The sequence below is a fragment of the Galeopterus variegatus genome, unplaced genomic scaffold (genome assembly GCF_000696425.1).
Source record: "Galeopterus variegatus unplaced genomic scaffold, G_variegatus-3.0.2 Scaffold7785, whole genome shotgun sequence".
Classification (NCBI taxonomy): Eukaryota; Metazoa; Chordata; class Mammalia; order Dermoptera; family Cynocephalidae; genus Galeopterus; species Galeopterus variegatus.
The window spans coordinates 43,840-66,251 of NW_007733896.1; the positions used below are offsets into that span (position 1 = coordinate 43,840).

Consider the following 22,412-nt stretch of genomic DNA (forward strand, 5'->3'; position numbering starts at 1 on the left):
GTTGCCGGACACGAAAAAAAAAAAAAAAAAAAAAAAAAAAAAAAAAAAAGAAGAAACAAACTATAAAAAAGTAAAGAAAACAAAAACATAATTTTGAATTGCTTTAAGAACTAAAAAGAAAATTTTAGAAGAAAAATTTGTTGGTGACGGTGTAAGAAAATAGTTACACTCATCATACATTATTGTATGTATGTATTATTATATTTTCAAAAACTAACTTAAATGAATCTTCAGGACCTAGAATGTAGAATGGCTGGAACCTGTGGGCTCCAGAGTATAAGGAAGCCTGCATGGATTCCTCCAGATTCCACCTGTGTCTTTTTCTCCTATGATCTGGCTGTGTATTCTTACCACATTGCTGTAATAAGTCTTAGCCATGAGTACAACCGTATACTGAGTCCCATGAGTGCTGAACATGGGGATAAGCGTTGGGGACTCCCAACATGTGTACTAAGTAGGTATTACTTCTGAAGCAGGATTTCAGAAAAGCATTAGGTATTATTCATTTTCAAGGAACATAAAGTAATGAGAAATCCAAATGAATTACCTGCACAACCAGAGCATGTCTCCTTAACACATACCTCTGAGATGCCATGTGAATAAAGGTTAGGCCTATACAGAGGCTATACAGAGGTTCGTGGGGATGGGTGCGAAAGGCTTGCACGTACTGTCCTGGAAAATGAGCAGTGGTGTTAGATAGTGTGACAAGGACAGAGTTGTTATTTCTTCAACAATTATTCAAATATATTTTGAGCCCAAACAAACATTACTGATTTTTAGCATATGTATACATTCTATCTTAAATATCAACCAGATGCACATTAATTTTAATTTTAAAACAACACATAACATAATTAGAAGAATTTCCCCATGAGCGATCCCGACCATGAAGATTAATAGGAGTAACTAGGGCTGGCCGGTTAGCTCAGTTGGTTAGAGCACGGAGTAGTAACACCAAGGGCCAGGGTTCAGATCCCTGTGCCGGCCAGTCGCCAAAAAAAAAAAGAGTAAAAGTACCCTTCTTTTAGGCACAGCTAGACATTTCCATGTGGAGCAATACTTTAAAAATAAATAATTTATTAATTGTGATTATAATTTATTTTAAGATCATAAATCTATTTTTAAAGCAATGAAGGAGTGTTGGTGAATTCTTATAGTGTTGGTGAATTCTTATATAAAATTAATTGATCTGTTTTATTAATTCAAATGTAATTAATCATGGAGGAGAGAAAAGGAAAAATAACTGTTTTGTTTTTTAGATTACAGGTGGTGTTTTCCCAAATGTAGCAACTACTTTGTTTTTCCTGAGAAAGCTAACTATATCTAATAATAACAGTTTTATGAATTCCATGTATTCCATATATACAATTATCTCATGTCAAAAGCCTAATCACATGAGCTAGAGGAATTTAAGAAAATTTTTCTTGTAAAGGAATAATCTATAATGCAACATGTACACATAAAAACTTCCATTCCTTCCAGCTTCTATTCTGGAAGGAACAAATACCACAAAATCTCTTTAGCAGCAAAGATGGTGGAATGCCATTTGGACTTTTCTATTTTCATTTTCTGTAAAAGTTTCTAATATAGGAAATTAAAATAAATTTCTATTTTATATTTTCTCAATATTAAACAAACAATTTCAGAAAGCACACACATCAACATCTGATGTTCACAGTTACTGGCTGAATGATTATGAAAATACCAACCATACACAAAGAAACACGAAAGTATTAAATAGCCAAAAATCACAGTTTACTCAGAAATGAACTTGGCAATACTAGCTTTTGGGCAGCAAGAAATACACGCCTGGGGCCGGCCCGTGGCTCACTCGGGAGAGTGCGGTGCTGATAACACCAAGGCCCCGGGTTCGGATCCCACATAGGGATGGCTGGTTCGCTCACGGGCTGAGCGTGGTGCTGACAACACCAAGTCAAGGGTTAAGATCCCCTTACCGGTCATCTTTTAAAAAAAAAAAAAAAGAAAGAAAAGAAAAAAAAAAGAAATACACACCTAATTTTAAGTTTAAACATTTGGTTAGTTATTTTTCTACTTATTTGTTTCTGATTTCTTATTATAGAAATTCCTTATTATAAGTGATTAATGAATTTTCCCTGAGTTTTGTTAGAATTAGTAAGCACCATATAAATAAATCTTGACATGATGACTTGCCTCCTAAAGGAATGAACTATCAGCACATCTTAAATCCTTTTCGTACTGTAGCAAATTAAAATCAGGTGGCAAAGAATCCATAATTAATGAAAAAATTTTAAAAACAAGAAAGCTTAAGCAGGGAAAATTGCTGACCTTTAAATTAATTATAAGACCTACATCAGCCTTTTACAACCAAAGCTTAATAAAAATAACAAATATTAATATTAATATCATTATTGCTAATACTTATAGCCACTTACTATATATACCAGGCACTATTTTAAGTACCTTATATTAACTCATTTAATTTTCACAATAATCTACAAGGTAGGTCCAATTATTATCTCCATTTTAGAGATAAAGAAATTGAGGCAGAGAGAGGTAAAATAATTTTCCATGGTGGGGCTGCTATTTAAATTTAGGCAGTTCCACTCTAAAGGCTAGGCTTTTAACCACCACACTGTCTATGCCTTACAAAGTCATGTGCCAGGGCACTTACCAAGCGCATGCTTAAAACTACCAGATACAAATGCATTGTGTCCATTTAAGACACACAGGGCATGATTATCTGGGTTTTTCAGCATTAAACGGAGACAGAAGCGATGATGCCGTACATCTTGGGAGTGCATGGTAACTTGATTAAAAATGTTCCAGAGCTGGGGTTTACTGACATTTTCCATTACCATTACCCTAAAATTGCAAAAGAGCGTGAGGGGGAAAATAATGTAAAAAGAGAATCTTCATGAGTTCTAAGAATGAAACCCTTCAGTGCTGTCCTACCAACACTGAAATGCACCATCCCCCAACAAGGAAAAGCAGACTGTTTCAATCTATTTAAGCAAAACCTTAGACAATGAAAGATTTTTTTCCTAGGAAATGCTACTTGAGTTAGTATTTTACATTTTTTCTGCTTTTCAACAAAATTATTAAACCAAAAAACAGAATCAAGTGGTTTAAGTTCACTTTTTTCTCTTCTTGCCCACTACAGCTGCAGTACAATGAGCAATGAATAATAACTGATAATAACGTGTGCCTGGAATTGTTAAAAGGCTCTATCTGGAAATAAAATTGATAATGTCCCCCTAACCCCCACCGCACACCAAAAAGGCTCTCTCTATAAAACTCATTTAACTCTCATAGTACCTCATAATAATCCTATGAGGTGGTGGTATTATGATGTCCCTTTATAAATTGGGAGACTGAGGGACTAGTGGTTAAGTAACTAGCTTAAGAAGGGCTGGGATTCAAACCCAGGAAGCCTGGCTCTAGAGTCTGTGCTCTTATACATAGCCTTAGAGAATCACCAGTGAACTGAATCAATCAGTAAGCATCAGGAAAGCTAAAAATAAAATAGCTAATTAATTCTTCAGTATGAGAGACTAAGTCAAGGTAAATGTACATACTCTATCAAAGAATATATTAAAATAAATTATTGGGAAGTCACCTGATATAGTTGTACGCCTGTCTGAAATTTTTGTCCAGAATTGCAGCACACAGACCAAAGTACTCTAGTTCCTTGCGTTTTTGCCTGTCATCATAAAATGAATAATATTCCAGTGAAGAATCTACAAGTAACTCAGCCTCTTGAAATCGGGATAGGTCACATAAGGAGTATATGGCCTTCAACAGAAGGTTCCACCAGTCATCTTTTGTCAAGACGCTTGTGAGTACAGCAAATATTGCTAAAATGAGACCAATGAAAACCAGTAGGACTGTTAGAAATTTCTCTTTTCCTTTAACAACCTTCTCTTATTTCTCTGGAAGAAGCCTCCCTTTTATTACCGTTGAGAAATATCAAAAGCCATAAAACATTTTTATTGTCTTTGATCTAATAATTCTTCTGGGTTTCTATCCTAAACAATCAAAGTATGGATACATCTATATGAAGATGCTCATTACATTATAACTTATAAAAGAAAATTATCAGAAGCAATCATATACCAAAAAATAATAAGGGAATGATCAAATACATTATGGAACTGCTATCCAATGGAATATTACACATTCCTTAAATACAATAGCTATAAGAGGATAGGGTAATATGAGGAAATATCTATGAGAAGATGTTAAGTCAAAATATCAGAGTGCAAAGTTTCATGTTAACATAAAGAGGCTTGGCTCATCCTATCCTGGTACACCAGTGTAATGTGATCCCTACCATGATGAAATTAACTAAGAAACAAACCAACAAAACCTTATGAGTCTTAAAAAAACAACAATGGACCTGAAATGTAGAATCACTAAAAGAAAACAGACAGAATCAGATATAGAGAAAAATATAACTTAAGGAAATATGGTCCAAAATACATGCTGCAGAGGTAGAAGCTGTTGGGATAAACCCAGAATCAATCAACTGAAGAGACTACAGGGCTCTGAGGCATGTAATGTTAGATTATGAACAGCTGAGCCCTCCAGCCCTTCCTGTCTCTAATAATGCCTATAATAACGATTTAATAAATGTTTTTTGAATTAATCAACTAACAATGAAATCATCTTCTACGAGACTGACATCTCCAGTTGAATTATGGTCAAGTCATTTCCAAAATTCTCTCTCTGAGTAATAACCTCGTCTAAACATACTTGATGCTTTTCCAGCTAAAAATAGATGCCTTTTAAAATTATATTATTTGAGACTGGGTCACAGCAACTTATTTGCAAAGAGTTTCTCTGACTATTGCTACATTTGACAAAAATGAATTTAATAGAAAATGGAATACATGTAGTTGAAGTGGCTGGACAAATAACCTGTACTGTCATCTAATCTTCACAAATTTCTTAAAATATATTTTCTTCTTAAAAAATAAAAGTTGTGTTTTTTTTCACGGAAAGATACAAGCTGAGGCTCTCCTTTTAATAATTTAAAATAAAGTATTTACACTTAGCCTTTTTTTAAAACATCTAATGAGTTTATTATACTTAAGAGATTTAGATTTAAAAATTTCGTTTTATTTGAAAAGAGTGTATTTTCAATTAGATTACTGTCAGATGTTACTTCTTGAGTCTTTTTCAATTCAGCCAAGTTTTATATAATAAAGCAACTGAAGTAATTACCTTTTGCATCACAATTTGCTGTCTCCTGGTCATTGTTGTCTGATATTTTGTCTCTTGATACTTTAATAAGGTAGAGATGCCTCTCTCCAGATTTGGAACTGGATATCAAACAGACTTGGGCTCTATTCATTGCTACCTGAATTAAAGATGATAATTTGAGATTTTTTGATCAATAATTTCTTAAAGACAACCTATGGGCCACAAGTGTGACTGAAAGCTTCTTTAGTAGGGAAAAAGATATCAAACTACTACACTAAAAAATACCTAAAAGTAGAATTAATTGACTTTTTTTTTCCTTACCAAAGTAGTTTGGGGTCACACTATGCACCTTAGAAGGGAAAAAGAAGGCAATTCACATAAACTTTATAATATGTACACACACACACACACACACACACTCTCTCTCTCTCTCTCTCTCTCTACAAAAAAGACAGACTCAGAAAGGATGTCAGATCTGGAAAACGTTTTTGCAAAGTGAACAATTTTGGCACATAGTGCTTTGTCTGCAGGGCCAATAATTGGTCATACTACATTTCTCACTTTTCTAAGTATGCATTAGGAAAGATTTCATTTCACTTAATTTACAGTCAAGTTTATACTATCATGTAGAACTTTCAATTATATACTACTAATCTCTAAGTCTTTTGTCTTTATCTGATTATCACTTTCAAAAGTTCAAGTATAATACAGTAAAGCAATTACAAAGTAGCTATAATCTATGCTTAAATAAAATATTCAACATTTAAAAAGTCAACAAGGCTAATATAAAGAAAGATCATTACCCACCTTTAAAAGCATGGCTAACATGGTAAGTAAGGTATCCACATAACCATACATTTTGCCTTGTGAAAACAACAAAGTAGAACGATGAAGCAGTAACTTTAGTTCCTAAAAAGCACATGATAGTAAGTGTGACAAGATTCCTTTTTTATAAGTCATTTTATTTGCATAGACAAGTTTTGTTTTAGAAACCAAACTTTGAGAACATTTGCTTTATGATCTTTCAAAATAACTAAGATCCAATATTTTGGAAACTATAATTTATAATATCTAATAAGTGCCTAAAACTTAAGACTCAAAATCATTTTTCAAAAACACTAAATTTACTACACTAAAATAAAACTTTGGATATAAGCTCTACAGACATCTTTAACTGAGGAGAAAATTCTAAAATAGAATATACCAAAAAAACTTCCTTCTATCTTACAAGGCATACCTGCTGTGCGGCATTTGCATCCTGGGCTAAAGTATCTGGATCATACATTGGTTCCAGAGCTTCCAGAGCTTTCTCAGGACGGCCCAGCTGCTGCTGAAGGGTAGAAAGTGAAATTCTTGCATCCAAATGGAGCGGGGCCAGATCAACTACTTTGCCATAGCTTTCAGCAGCACGCTCCATATAGCCCAAGGCCTTTAAACATTCTAAGAAAATGTCAAAATAAAGCATAAATATGAACTACAGATTTGTAATTGCCCAAAATTACTTTTCCACTTTTAAAGAAATATTATAACAATATAAAAAAAATTAAACAAGAAAGAAATGAATGGATATTTCTAGTACCTTGAAACAACTATTCCTTCTAATCTCTATCTATTGATAGCTCAATCTAAATTATAACAATATAAAAAAAATTAAACAAGAAAGAAATGAATGCATATTTCTAGTACCTTGAAACAACTATTCCTTCTAATCTCTATCTATTGATAGCTCAATCTATCAGTCTCACTAATGAAATTCAAACTGCCACTAGGATGTAATCAGTGTGCACATACAATGTGGGGTCTGCTTTATTCACTTAGCACTCTGCTTTAAACATTTTTGCATGTCTTAATTGGCATTCTGAATGATTATATAATAATCAATCAAATTGTTTACCTGAAACCATATTGACATTTAGTTTCCTCCAAATTTTTAACCTAATAAATAACACAGCAGTGAACAACTTCGTGTTTATAAGCCAGAGTTCACAACTGACAGACCAATCGAAGACACAAATGTGTTTTATTAGGTCACAGTGCTTGTAAAAACCGTTAACAGCCTAAATTTTTAAAAATTAGGATTCTTATAAAATCTACAGTTCTGGATTCTTTTGAAAAATCTGGATTTGGCAACGATGGTGGCCCCCCATTCCCACATGGCACATCAGCCCATGCTAACAAACAGCTCTTCGTATGGGGCTCTCCAGGTCTCACCCCTCCCTCCCACTCTTACTTGTCCACTTCACTCATTTTTGTTACCCGCCAGGCTCCCAAAAGTTTCATGATCCCTAATATTAACTGCCTCCCCTCACTCCACTCAATTAGTTCCTCAGGGTAAGTTCTCAAAAGTCAGGTTATGGGCCCTATTCCTCAAACTTCATGCCCAATCAATCACTAAGTCCTACCATTTGAACTTGAAAATGAATCCCCATAAGCATTTCTTCTTTCCATCCTGATGGCAGCAACACTAATCTAGGCCCTTTTCATCTCTTTCCTTTTCCACTGCAGTTATCTCCTAAGTATTTTTGCTTCCAGCTGATTTCTCAAATCTATCCTGACCATAATCTTTAGGTTAAATTTTGATATTAAAAGAAGAATACTATTATGAATGGACCATCACAGTGTTATTTCTTATTTTTTTCATTTTTCAGTTTTAAAGATACTTTGTTACACTACAGTTATTACATTACTCTAATGATCTTTCTCATATACTGATCCCAGATTTCTTTATGATTTTCAGATGACTCTGAGGTTTTACCTTCCACTCATCTCAAGCTACATGAGCTTAAAATGGAAATGGCATTTATCAGAATTATGATCATAAATAAATAGGATTTCAAAAGTATCTACTATTAGCAATACAGGAGCAATTTCAGTATCACAACTTTAGAAAAGCAATAAAAATTCAAACTCCCTGCTCATGTCTTTAAAATTCAAATCTCACAAATAATATAACGTTTTATGATGGTATTAAATTTGTAATCATGTTCACTTATCTAAACAGAAAAGTGTTATTTTAATTATTAAGTGCTCTCTTTCCTAGTTCATATCTGTAATATGAGTGAGCTACTGTCCTGAAATGTCAATCAACGCTTCTCTACTTACAGAGAACTTTCTGCCATCAGGTAATATTTTAAACCAAGAGTATTCAATTTTTAATGAATCTTTTATGTTGACTCAACAGGAAATCCTATTAGAATATTTTTTGCTTTTATCTGTTTCTTCAAGAGATTTAGTTGTGTTTCTTAAGCTATTTTTTCCACTCCATTTAGATTTATTTCAGATTACCGTGGACTTTTAAGCACAGTGAAATAAAATGATTAATAATATCCAATCTTGAGCACTGAAAAATAACATTAAATTTTCTCTCAAATATCATATTAAACACAAATCTGTAAAAATTCAAAAATTAGATTTCACCCCAAGTCTGACAATCCATTAATAGAAATCAGAGCCTGTGGTTAAGACAGGTAAAAGTCAAGTGTTTAAGGTACATGTTAGTCCTCCCACTTCATTCTGATACCATTAAGTGAATTGTTCCTCCAAAGCATTAGTGAGGGGAAAATCACCTAACAGCCTAGCAAGACAATTTTTAATACTGACATTCAAAAAACTGCACTGAAACCAGAAGTACTTGCACTAAGAAATTAATATTTTATAATATTACTACCATCTTAGGAAAGTAAATTCTGGCCTGCTTATATGATTCAAACTTCTCCCACCCACAAAAAAAGTATTACCTGCATGCCGAAGCCAAACTACTGCAAGGTTGTATCTTTCAGAACAAACAAGTGCACTGAGGAGGGGAAGTGCAGAATTATATTCACCAACATCCAGAAAAGCCTCAGCAACATCTAGGTAGAGGTCTCCCATATCTTCAGGATTCTGTTCCACTAGTGTTGTCAAGAGAGGCTATACCCAAAAAAGAGGCTGAAGTCAAGCATTCATTACAAACATACACTCTATCTATAGCTCTCTTTTTAACATACAGAAGTATGTCAGTTATATGAGGCAAGCTGGAAAGAAGCAAGGCAAAATAAAACAACTTTAAATGATCATTTTTCTACTCATTGCTGTATCTCTATTAAAAAGAACTCATACTTCCATCATTCATTCGTCACATTTTATGGACCTGTTAAAAGGCAGGCACTGCAGGAAATAAGACAATGCTGATCTGTTGTGCTCTTCTAACAAGCCAATCATACCCGTGCCTCAGGGCCTCTGTGTTTACAGATGTTTTTGTAAAGCTGTTCCCTCAGATATCACCATGGTTTACTGCCTCACTTCCTTCAGGTCATTATTTAAATGTCACCTTTTCAGAGAGGCCTTTCCTTACTCCCCTGTTGAAAACTGCAACTTTACTCCACCCCCAATATATTCCCTATTTTTCTTCTTTGATTTTTCTCCAGAACACTTATCACCAACCAATATTCTATATATTTTATATATTTAATTTGTTATCTATCTAATCCTATTAAAACAAAAGATCCATGAGGGTAGGGATTTGTATATTTTACTCAATACCTTATCTTGAGGTCTACAAGTATACGCCCAATACATTTTTTCTTTAATGAAACACCTGGTCCAAAGTCAGCAAAAGAGAATAGATGTCAGAATTATTACCAACTGTCTGAAGGCTCAATCTCAAATTCTGATCTCTACATTATTCTCATTTTAAAAGAAAAATAAATAATTATAAGCCCAATTGCAAAACATTTTTAGCTTTTATAAGACATTCATACAAAAATAATTTAATCTTTATTGTGACCTCCATGGTTATTAAGACATGTGAAAATCTGGGTCAAGTTACAATTTCTTGTCATCTAAAGAAAACAGATTGTGGATTTGATCTGCAGTGCCTCAAGTGCAGGTCTTAATGTTACTTACATTAAGTGGCTCAAGGATGTTGAGATGTACAAGGCAGACCATCAACTTCACTGTGATATCTATTGGTACACCATCAGGTATAGTGCAGGTAACATTCTCACCAGCTGTGGCATAGACAGACCAAAAGCAGTTCCTATATGCAAGCTTAGAATGTGGGGGCAACTGAAGCAAACTGTTATCTTCTATGTAAGATCTAATTTACTTCATGCAAAGCAAATGATTCCACAGTCAATTCTAAGTCTGGCCAACTCTATTACCAACTTCTTATGCCTCCTTCAGTCTGTCCTTTGGTTGCAATTATCCTTCCTATTCTTTCCTAATATCTACTTATCTAAAACATACATAAACTTCTACACCTTCTATCAAAACTACAAAGAACTAAAAAGACAAAAATGACCAAGATGTATGAATTCTTTTATCTTCCTGATTTCTAAAACTTCATTACAGCAAAACAATTTTTAAAGCCCTGGGAAATTAGTTAAAGGAATTTTTATCCACATTTAAGTTATTTTGTATTGTAAATTCCAAATAAATTTATGTTTCCATTTCTGGAAAACCTGAAGTATAGAAGGACATTAAAGATGTATCTTAAATGGTGGAATACATTAAAAATTACTTCAAAAATTAAATAGTTTCATCTGTTTTCTAGAAGTACGTCTAAAATTACCAAGTCATAGGAGGATTTGGACAGGTTTAATTGAGACCTTTTTTTATCACTGAGCTCCAAGACAATAACTGACATCAGAAATCTAGCTTAGATATTTATTCCGCTCAATGAGAGGAGAATTTACCTACCATGTAAATTTACTCACACTAGACCATAAGCTCCATAAGGATAAAGACCATGTCTATCTGAGTCAAGGCTATATTCACTGCATAATTCTTCTGTAGACAGGAGCTATGGTCACTCATCTGAATAAGGACTAAACACAACGTGGGCATTTTAATGAGCCTTTTGACTTTACTAAAATGGGCTTCTACCTACATAATATGAGGCTACTTTTAAAAGTTCATGAAAAGATTTGTATTTTTTAATTCTATTTTTCTATGAAATTTTTTTTTTTTTTTTTTGGTCCTTTTCCATGTCTGGCAACGGATCACAACCCCCAGTGTCGCCCCCGCACTGGACCGGGACCGGCAACGGGATCGCAACCCTCGGTGCTGCTCCCGCGCCCCGCTCAGCCTGTGAGCGGGAACCGGTCTGTATGTGGGATCCGAACCCTTGGCGGGAGCGCCGCCGCGCTTCCCAAGCGGCGCACCATTGCAGTGCGCCACCGGGCCGGCCCTCTATGAAATTTTTGAAGCACCCACATATATAGGTTCTATATTCCAAACTCTTATTGTCATCGCAGTGCGCCACCGGGCCAGCCCTCTATGAAATTTTTGAAGCACCCACATATATAGGTTCTATATTCCAAACTCTTATTGTGATTTTCTTTCTAGAAATACCACTTGCTATGGTCTGAATGTTTGTGTCCCCCCACAATTCATACATTGAAACATAACCACAAAGTGATAGTATTGAGGTAGGGTCTTTAGGAGGTGGTGGGATTCATACCGTCATAAAAAAGACCTCAGGGAGCTTGTTCACCCCTTCTGCCATGTGAGGACGCACCAAGAAGGCACCATCTATGAGGAAATGTCCCTTCCTAAACACCAAATCTGCTGGTGCCTTGATCTTGGACTTCTCAGCCTTCAGACTATGAGCAATAAATTTCTGTTGTTTATAACTTACCCAATCTAAGGTATTTTGTTAGAGCAGCCTGAACGGACTAAGACAGTGTTCAATAAAATATATGTCTTTTAACTTTCAACGAGTAAGGTAAGTTATAGTATATGAAATACTTTAAATCTCAGCATACCCATTAAAGATACAGTGTATACAGATGTATAAATAAAAAATCTTGCTTTCAGAATAAAGTAAAACTCAACTTTATGTTGAATACTAGATGCATACCTAAAATCAAGTGAAGGGTGAAAATAAAAGGACAAGCAAAGGTACAGCAGGCAGATGCAAACAACAAGAAAGTAGGAGGGTCACAGTCTCAATATCAGACAAGGTAGAATTCAGGTCAACTATATTTAAAAGGGGAAAAAGGGTACTTTATAATGCTACAGGGCAGTGCTATTCAAAGTGTGGTCTGTGACCCTTGCTGGTCCACAACTGTTACCAGTTCAATCAAATAAGCACAGAGATTGAGAATATTTAGATACTTGAATGTTGATTTGGCAATGCTAAGGATGGTAATACAGTAGTCCCTCCTTATCCCCAGGGGATACTTTCCAAGACCTCCAGTGGATGCCCGAAACCTTAGATAGTACCAAACTCTATTACTGTCCATTGGAACATCTTTCTGGTCACATCTTGCACCCACAAATTTAATCCCTTTTCCATCTTAACTAAGCATTTCTCATGCACTGTGGCCTAACTTTTGCTGTTTGAGGTGAAAAAGCAAAACTAACACTAATTTATTTTTCCTTTTTCACAATTTCACAGATAGAAGATTTGTTCTTACCAACTTCAGCATATGATTTTTTTTCCTCAAGACTTTCACCTTTTCACTTAAAGGAAGCACTTCACAGCTTCTCTTTGGCATATGTGAATTGCCAGTATCACTATGCTTTGGGGCCATTACTGAATAAAATAAGGGTGACTTGAGCATAAGCACTATGATATAATAGTCAATCTGATAACCAGGACAGCTACTAAGTTACTAACCAGCATGTAGCATATACAGCATGGATACGATAAAGGGATGATTCACATCCCGGGCGGTACAGAGAGCTACTAAGAATGATGTGCAATTTTAAACTTATGAATTGTTTATTTCTTGAATTTTCCACTTAATATTTTCAGACTACAGTTGACTTTGGGTTAAATGAAACCAGGGAAAGCAAAACTGCAGAAAACAAAACAGTGGAACACAAAACCACAGATAAGCAGTGAGTACTGTATATATACTTATAGTCCCCACAAGAGTATATGATTCGTTATTAACTATATTTAACAGCACTATCTTTTTTTTCACTTGGCAGATGTTTAGTACAGGGATCTAACTTTGGTGTTATCAGCACCATGCTCTAAACAACTGAGCTAACCAGCCAGCCGTAACAGGACTACTCTTTAAAAACATGTCTCTGTTTCACTGGCACTTCATTCTCCTGAACTCCCATTAGGTCATCCACATTTAGGAGAATTAAAAAATATGAACCTCAGTAGCAATGCTTAATCTACCAATAATTACTCATTTTCAAAAATGCATATTAAAAAACAACTACTTTTGCTCACTTTGGAAGTGTTTTAACCTCCTAGTCTTCTGAACATACTTTTTCTTTAAAGCTATTTTATCAACTCTAAGATGCCATATATTTCAGATGCACTATTATTTTATGTACTAAGAAAAACACTTATGTTTAAACTCTAACCTGTCATTGATTTATGTTAAATATGCTAAATCATTAAGTAAGGAAGGAAAATAAAATCAATGAAACACAGTAAAATATATTAAGCAACAAATGACTAATCATATTTATAATTAAAACTTGGACAGAACATTGTATTTCTTTAATATTTTCCAAAGCAAAGGACAGCAACAATTTTCAACACAAATGTAATTTTTTAGAAGAAAAATCTTAAACAGAAATTATGACTACAGAATAACTTAATTGGGCCTCAGCTCTAACCTGGGCCAGGTCCAAGAAAAGTATCAAAACAGGCAGAGTCCTTCAAATGCTCTAATCCATGCTTTCATACCACTACAATTCCTACTCCTTACTCATTCATACCACCCTGGTCACTCAAGAGCCCCAGCCAGCCAGAGTACGCTACCTGATCCTGCCCATACCAACCAATGCTCCCAAAACTTGTGACTCAATCTGGAACAACTTTCCCATGGATTTCTGCTTAAATTGTGCCTCTTGAGCTAGCCGGTTAGCTCAGTTGGTTAGAGCACCACCTTGTAACAGCAAGGTCTAGGATTTGGATAATGAAAACAAACAAACAAACTGTGCCTCTATAAACATCCTCTAATCCTTAGTATACTGCCCTCCTCCATTTTTCCATAATATCAATTTTATTACAGAAATTATCACACAACTTCTGTCACATTTAAACTGTATACACTTCATTTGAACCCCTCTTCCCCTTCCCACTTCCTTGAGGACAGGAAATGTCATACTCATCTGTGTATTCCCCACACACTAAGCATAATCTCTTATAAGAAACTTATTGAACTGAACTTCCCTTCCCCAGTAACTTTCCACTTCAACATTTATCTGTCCCATATCCCATCTTGGGTCCTGCTCTCTATGAACTACTACTCGCCATTAGGATGGATTATATTTTAAATAAGCGTTTTTATTTTTGAATAATTTTGCCTTAACCCAAGGGATTACATAATGATGGAATTTTCAGGCAACAAGACAGCCCAGGGAGGGAGCTATTTTGAAACAGCCAGTACTCAGTATCAACTTGCTCCCCCCTTCCTTCGACTCCATCAAAATCCCCATAGGGTAGGGGTGAAAGGTACTTCACAGGAATTCTTTAAAAAGAATAGGAATGCCTACTTGCCCATAAAGAAGACCAATTTTGTTACGACCTCAGATAGGGTCCTGCATGTTAATATATTCACAGAATAAGTTAATGCGTGCAGTTAAAGAAAAGAGCCAAGATGAGGGAAAGAACTGAGAGAGACCCTGAAAGCCACACTTCAGGTAGTATGACTTTTTTTTTTTGGCAGCCAGCCAGTATGGGGATCCAGATGACTTTCTAATCATTCTTTTTATTACACATTTTGAGTTTTCAAACAATGTAGGGTAGTCACATTAATTTCTACTTTTTACATAAATACTTAAGCTTAAAGTAGAATTTTTTAAAAGAGATCATTTTAAGTCCTTTTAAAAAAGTAAATGTCTTAAGATCTGAACGTTTTTGATAAGCTATTCAGTAATTTATTTTTTCCCTGTAAGAATGAATGAAAAAGACCTTGGGTCAATGAGAAATGCCATATTCTAATGGACATATTGAGAAATAAAAGGGACTCAAAACAATTTCTTTAAAAGATTACTTTTAGGGCCGGCCCGGTGGCGCACTGGACACCGAGGGTTGCGATCCCGCTGGGTCAATGAGAAATGCCATATTCTAATGGACATATTGAGAAATAAAAGGGACTCAAAACAATTTTTTAAAAGATTACTTTTAGGGCCGGCCCGGTGGCGCACTGGACACCGAGGGTTGCGATCCCGTTACCGGTCAGTAAAAAGACAAAAAGGAAGAAAAAAAAAAAAATTACTTTTAAAAGTCAATAAAGGAAAAAGACATGAAATCTCTCTGAGGAAAAAAATCCTTCCTGGGAAAACTTGTTATGGAACCATCAATTCAAAATACCACTTTATGAGCAAGAGGTAATTATATACAGTTTCATATGCAAAGGAAACTACAACCTTTATTCTCTTCTGAGGTTCCTTCTTCTGAAGCTTTTTTTTCAAGCACAATTCCAGAAAAATCTGTAATTACCTAAAAGAATGGGGGAAAAGGATATAATATTTATGTATGAAAATCCTTTTCATAATGCAAAGATTTATACAGTTAATTCAAATAATCTCTACAACATAAAAATGGGCTATAAGAAGGAAAAGTCTTTCTAAAATAAGGAACCATGATACATTAACATTTTTGTACCATATTAACTAAAGCTAACTAATGATGATTCAAACTATGATTAAAAAGTGAATCATAGTAGTCTGACTGTTGAATCCCGCTACCCTGAAGTAAACACACTTCATAATTGTGATAACGGCGATAACTTTTATCAAATGAAAACTGCATTTTATATTTCATATAGAATTACTACAGAATCTAGAAATCTATTTTTTCCACATAGGCTTTAAATATATAAATAATTTAATATATAACTAAAATAAGGAACTGCTAATTTTAAAAAATTTCTAGAACAAAGAAACATGTTCAAAACCTAACAGAGAAATACAGAAGCATTCCTACCTCCAAAGCTTTGTCATACTGCTTGTTAGAAATATATAGTTCAGCTGCTATGTTAACATCTTCCATGGAGACTAGGCCCTGGTGTTTTGAGAGAGCTTCGTCAATTATATTAATAGCTGAAGTAACATCATTGGCTTCATAGTAGCTCCTAAAAAAGTAAATGGCAAAATACAGTCAACTTTTGTTCTTACTACTCTGCCAAAAGTTCTGATCTCCATGTTGCTAAATCTCACTGTCAATTCTCAGTCCTTATTTCATGTGATCTATCAGCAGTATTTCACACAGATGAGCATCCCTGCTCCTTAAAGTGCTTTCTTTAATACAATTCTGGAACATCATGTTCTCTTAGTTTCCCCCTACTTTATTGGCCATTTCCTTTTAGACTCCCTGCTGTTTCTTCCTCTTCTCCCCGACTTCTAAACAGTGGAGTACGTCAGGATTTAGTCCTCAGAACTCTTTTCTTTTCCCTCTCTGTTTCTCTCCCCTTCCCTCCCTCTTCCTTCCCCCAAACAAACTTGCCCAAGTGCGTGTGCATATATGCACACACTCGCTCACAGTTGCTCACAAGCACATGCACAACTCACATCCCATACTTATCAGAAAATATTGAGAGCTCTGCCTTCAAAATACATCCAGAATCTGATTACTTCTTACCACCTACTGCTGCTTCTACCCTGGTCCAAGCTACCATTTTTCCCTTCCACGTATCACTGCAATAATTTCCTAACTCGTCTCTTGCTTCTGCCCTTACCATTCTTCAGTCTATTTAAAGAGCAGCCAGAATTGGTGCATTTAAAATTTAAACCGGATCACATTATGTTTCTACTCAAAACACTCCAATGGCTTCTAAACTCATTCAGAGTAAAAGCCAAAGCCCTCACAGCAGCCCACAAGTGCTGAATGATCTGTTCCTCTGATACCTTTCTGCCATGCTCCCCCTGCCAAATCTTTCAGCATCCAGTTTGTTCCTTTGCATACCTTTGCATTTGCCATTTCCTTTATTTGTGATACTCTTCCCCTAAATATGTTACCTTCAGTCAGTATCATAACACATGTAATTAAGTCCTTCTCTAACAACCCTATTTTAAAATAACACACCCCCAAACTTCAAATTCCTATCCCCTTTCTCTGCTTTATTTTTCTGCATATATGTATCAACATCTGACATACTAAATATTTACTTGTTTATCTGTTTATTGCCTGTCTCCTCTAATAGAATGTAAGCTCCACAAGGACAGGAGATTTTAAAAACTTGTTCAGTACTGGGTCCTCTAGTTCTTTGTACAGTGCCTAGTGCATAAGATATATTCAGTAAGTATTTCTGGAGGGAAAGTAGGGACTGAAGGGAAAGCCTAATTAATGAGAAGTTACAGTAACAGGAAAGACCTCTATGGCAGCAGCAGAACTGGCCATCATCACTGTTCCCCAACAAAAGTATTATAAAACAAGTGGAAAACAAATTTACTATAACAGGCTACCTAACAGATCATAAAGTGGAAGCCTACTGGAATATGATACTATGACAGCTTGAGACTTATCTAATAGCAGATAACCTGGGAAGACCCTCAAGGCTCATGGTACACCATTAGGATGGCATTACCTCAACAAATTTCATAAAACGGCTTCTAGTATTCCTGCATAACTCATTCCTGAAAGGGTAGGAGGCAATTTCATAGCTAAGCATCATCATGATAAAGGCCATGGAATTAATAGAGGTAACCCTAAAGTACCCAGCTCAAGATGGTTAATCCTAGGCTGAAATACTACATAAAAGATACTCCTAGAATAGAAAGCACACCAGAAGGCATTACTTAGACAAAATGTTTCCTGCTTTGTTTTCCTGTGCAGCATATCAGAGAAGTAAATGAAGTAGGGCATATCTCAGAATAAAACATATACCACAGTCAGTAACATGTGCCAAGTATAAAAGAAAACTTTTAGTCTTAAGATAAAATGATTATAGAAGATCCCAGATCACAAACATTTATTTCACTGGGACATCTGCAATAAAAAATATTTTTTAAAAATGTTGCAAATAGGGCTGTTGGTTAGCTCAGTTAGTTAGAGCACAGTGTTGATAACACCAAGGTCAACGGCTTGGATCCCCATACCGGCCATCCACCAAAAAAAAAAAAAAAAAAAAAAATCTGCAAATATACACAACTTCAGCTGAGGTATAGACCTGGGAACCTAATCATCCTTTCAGAACATGCCCCATTTTAAACTTCTGAGCACTTGAAATGTAACTGTACATACAAAATTTTCTAAACAATCACACAACTGACTTAGAAACTCAAAAGTACTGCAACTCAGGCACAATATAAAAAACAGATGGCAAAACACTTTCTTGAACTTCAATGAAAAGTAAATTCTATTTCAAACATATGCTTTGATTTACAAAATAAGATGATTAATAAGAGTATTGGATTATACTTCACTCCAAACTTACTTTGCCATATCTCTAGTCAATTGCATAAAACGTTCTCCATCAGAAGGAGACAAAAGGTTTAAAATACGCCTATAACCATCCATGGCCATTTTATGATCACCCATCTGTTCATAAAGGCTTGATCGCTCCCACAGATAACGGACATTAGTAGGTTCATATTTAAGAGCTGAAAAAAAGAAAGGAATATAAATTACGTATTTGCCACAAAAAGGACTGCAGGGTACTTGGGTGTGACCCATCATCTCAGAAAATTTTTTAAAAAAAACACTTTAAACTAATTCTCCAATGGAACCAAGGGAGTTATTCTGGAATAAATTTATCTTCACAGGAACTCTTGATTAGGTTTGATCTAAGACCAGGTAGAACCCGAATCTCTATATTAATCTTTATTTGGTCACTCTAGTCTGACGTTAACCCTCAAGAACAACTTAGAACCAATGCTGGTTTCAGTGGGAAACTGAAGGTACTGTTCATTTACCAACTTTTGTGTTGTATTAGCTCACAATATAAAAAAAAAAGTCACTCATAAACATGAGAACAGAGGTACCCCAAATATTTACCTCTGATATAACAGAATATAAGAAACAAATATATTTCAGCCAATATCACATCCCAGAGAAGGAAGTGCAATTATCAAAAAACCTATTACGTAACATTTTATCAAAGTGAGAAAAATATTTTAATTACCTTTTGTATAGCAAAAGATAGCCTGCTTAATATTGTCTTGTTCCAGAGACATTTCTGCCAGTCTAACCCATTCTTCCGTGTCACTGGGATTTAAATGTGCAGCAATCAACTCAAACTGCAATGATTTCTCCATGTCGCCTTGGTCCTCATATATCATGGCCAGAGTAGAGAATGGCTCATAAGCCAGAGGAGCTATAATGAATTAAAAAATTAATTCCATTGGCTGAGGGAAGAGGCTTGAGCTGATGTCAATCCTATTGTTCAAACTGTGAGTCTTTTTTTAAAATACCTAAATTCTTTAAATCAATCTAGCAGAATTACACAAACTACTTAATGGAATTAAGAGTAAATACTACACTATTTGCTTTATTTTATTTTCATACATTTTTAAAGCATTATCTTGTCTAAGTGAAGTATAATTTCATTAAAAATCCTACTCTCCATCACACCTTCCTCATGAAAATTCCCCTTTGCTAAGGGTAAACATAGCTCAATAACTCAGCAAGTTCATCCCAATGAGCATCAGCCACATCAGTGGTGTTGAACCTTCATGATCTAGCTCCTACACCAAGGAGTATGGGATGAATGGAAAGGTATACTTAAGCAGCCCCTAAATGCAGGATATCAAAGTGAATGGTTAATTACATTTCTGAAATACTGTTTCTGAAACACAATACAAAGATTACTAGGGATTAAAGTCAAAGATTATTGTCAAAAATAAACAATTACAAACAAATAAAGGAACAGATAATATTAGAAAGTAGAAGCCAAATGAAATATACTGAAGGAAAAAGTTTAGTTAATCTTATTTCTGAATACTGGAAAGCAGAAATCCAATAAAATGTCTTGAATGGAAAAATCTGGCTAATCTCATTTCCGAAGGAGGAAAAAAGAAAAGGCGGTAGCCTCAAATTACCCGAATGAATAATCCTGGAAATTATAATAAGACTTCTAAAAGGAAATTCCAAAATATCGAAAAGATAAATTAAAAGTTCACTGTATTACGTCTACCCAAGCCACTCTGGAGGGCATCATTTGACAACGTTCAGAGAAGCAAAATGATAAATGTAAGTAATTAATAGAACTACCATATGACCCAGCAATCTCACTACTAGGTATACATCCAAGGGAATGGAAATCAACTAGAAGGGATACCTGCACTCCCATGTTTATCATGGCTCTATTCCCAATAGCCAAGAGTTGGAACCAACTTAAGTGTCCTTCAGTGGATGATTGGGTAAAGAAAATGTGGTATATATACACAATGAAATACTACTCAGCCATAAAAAAGAATAAAATTCTGCCATTTGCAGCAATATGAATAAACTTGGAGAAAATTATGTTAAGGGAAATAAGCCAGGCAGAGAGAGAGAAATACCACATGTTCTCACTCTCATGTGGAAGCTAAAAAAGTTGATCTCATAGAAGTAGAGAGTAGAATAGTGGTTACTAGGAACTGGGAGAGGAAAAGGGAGAGAGAGGAAAAGGGAGAGAGGGATGCAGAGAGGGTGGTCAGTGGATACAAAACATTAGAGAGATAGGAAGAATGGGATCTAATGTTCTATGGTAATAGGGACACTACAGTTAATAACAAAGGACTGTGTATCTTTGAATAATTAGTCGAGATGATGTTGAATGTTCCTAACAGAAAGAAGTGGCAAATGTTTGAGGTGATGAATATACTAAGCATTCTGATATGATTACTGCACACAGTATCAATGTACCCAAATATCATATTGTACTCTATAAATATATACAATTATCATAGATCAACTAAGGCAAATAAATTAAAAAGAGAGAAATAGAAAGTAGAATAGTGGTTACCAGAGGCAGGGAAGGGGGAGGAGGGGAGGGGTGGGGCATAGAAATGTTGGTAGATCAGTACAAAGTTACAAAGTTACAGTTACATAGGAAAAACAAGTTCTGGTGCCTAAGGGTGACAATAGCTAATAATATTGTATATTTCACGATAGTCAGAAAAGAGGATCTTGAATGTTATAACCACAAAGAAATGATAAATGTTTAGATGATAGATATGCTAACTATTCCAATTAGATTATTATACAATATATACATGTATTGAAACAAGCTGTACCTCATAAACATGTACAATGAAAAAGTAAATTTAAAAAAAGAGGATTATCTGAGAGATACATAGCTACATCCTCAGTTATATTAAAGGTTTGCCTTTAAAAAATAAATATAATTAGTCAAAACATCACTTCTGAAGATGTTCTTCCATATGCCCAAGATGGGCTGTTATATCAAAAGATAAGATGACAAATTTAAATTGTGTCTTTAACCAAAAAATAGATTAAAATAATCTAGCACTGCCTGTTCTGGGAAATGGAGGGAAAAAGAACACTCAAGTGGTTTTAATACATATGCCATATTTTAAAAAGACTAACAGTACAAAAGTCTAAAACCTGTAAAATGAAACATAAAAAACAAATAAAAACAAAAAAGGAAGCTGTAAGAGTTCAATAAATATTAATGATTGACTCTGTGATTTTCATTTTCTTCTCTTATCACAAACCAAACTTCTGAATATATTTTCTAAGTAGTTCAGTGAAGTACTCTTCTTCCATTTGTTTTAAAAGTCGGACTATTAAACCACTATTATCAATAAAGTTCCCACAGAAAATACCTTGTCTTATGATTTCCATGCACATCAATATTGCCTCTTCACGTTCTCCTCTGGCAAAGCGAATGTTGGCTTCACCCATGAGACCTCTCAGAGCTCTGGGAAGTTTACTCCGAGGCCTTTTCTCCTGTATGGAAAAAAAGTGACGTTTAGATTAAAATACAATAGTCTTAGATTTCAATTCCAACCATATTAACAAATACAGAACATAATAAAACTGAAATTTTTCTTTAAAACTTTTCAGTCTTCTAAACTCAGAACGAGGGACTAAATGACTGAATTCTGACTCTAACATTAAAGTCTACATTGCAGCAAAAAGTCTAAAACTCAATTGCAGGAAAGAACAGAATTATTCTGTGATACTCTCAACAGAGGAGCATTTCAGAAAATTTTAAAAAACTACAGTTGGGCCAGCCCGGTGGCGCACTGCTACAGTGTGCCGCTTGGGAAGCGTGGTGGTGCTCCCGCCAAGGGTTCGGATCCCACATACAGACCGGCCACTCACTGGCTGAGCGAGGTGTGGGCGCAACACCGAGGGTTGCGATCCCGTTGCCGGTCCCGGT

The 22,412-nt window shown here is 35.1% G+C and overlaps 1 protein-coding gene across 1 annotated transcript in view; it reads right to left on the minus strand.

The window, feature by feature from the left end:
• Positions 1 to 22,412, minus strand: part of GTF3C3 (general transcription factor IIIC, polypeptide 3, 102kDa) — a 32,477-nt gene that overhangs the window by 3,697 nt on the left and 6,368 nt on the right. Inside the window, exons 4-16 of the mRNA XM_008592333.1 lie at positions 21,853 to 21,976; positions 19,206 to 19,397; positions 18,519 to 18,684; positions 16,070 to 16,217; positions 15,511 to 15,583; positions 10,069 to 10,172; positions 8,922 to 9,093; positions 6,422 to 6,624; positions 5,992 to 6,093; positions 5,206 to 5,341; positions 3,599 to 3,836; positions 2,654 to 2,844; positions 518 to 672 (exon numbers count right to left, since the gene is read on the minus strand). Of these exons, the coding sequence (XP_008590555.1) occupies positions 518 to 672; positions 2,654 to 2,844; positions 3,599 to 3,836; positions 5,206 to 5,341; positions 5,992 to 6,093; positions 6,422 to 6,624; positions 8,922 to 9,093; positions 10,069 to 10,172; positions 15,511 to 15,583; positions 16,070 to 16,217; positions 18,519 to 18,684; positions 19,206 to 19,397; positions 21,853 to 21,976 (2,004 nt within the window). The remainder of the gene's footprint in view (positions 1 to 517; positions 673 to 2,653; positions 2,845 to 3,598; positions 3,837 to 5,205; positions 5,342 to 5,991; positions 6,094 to 6,421; positions 6,625 to 8,921; positions 9,094 to 10,068; positions 10,173 to 15,510; positions 15,584 to 16,069; positions 16,218 to 18,518; positions 18,685 to 19,205; positions 19,398 to 21,852; positions 21,977 to 22,412) is intronic.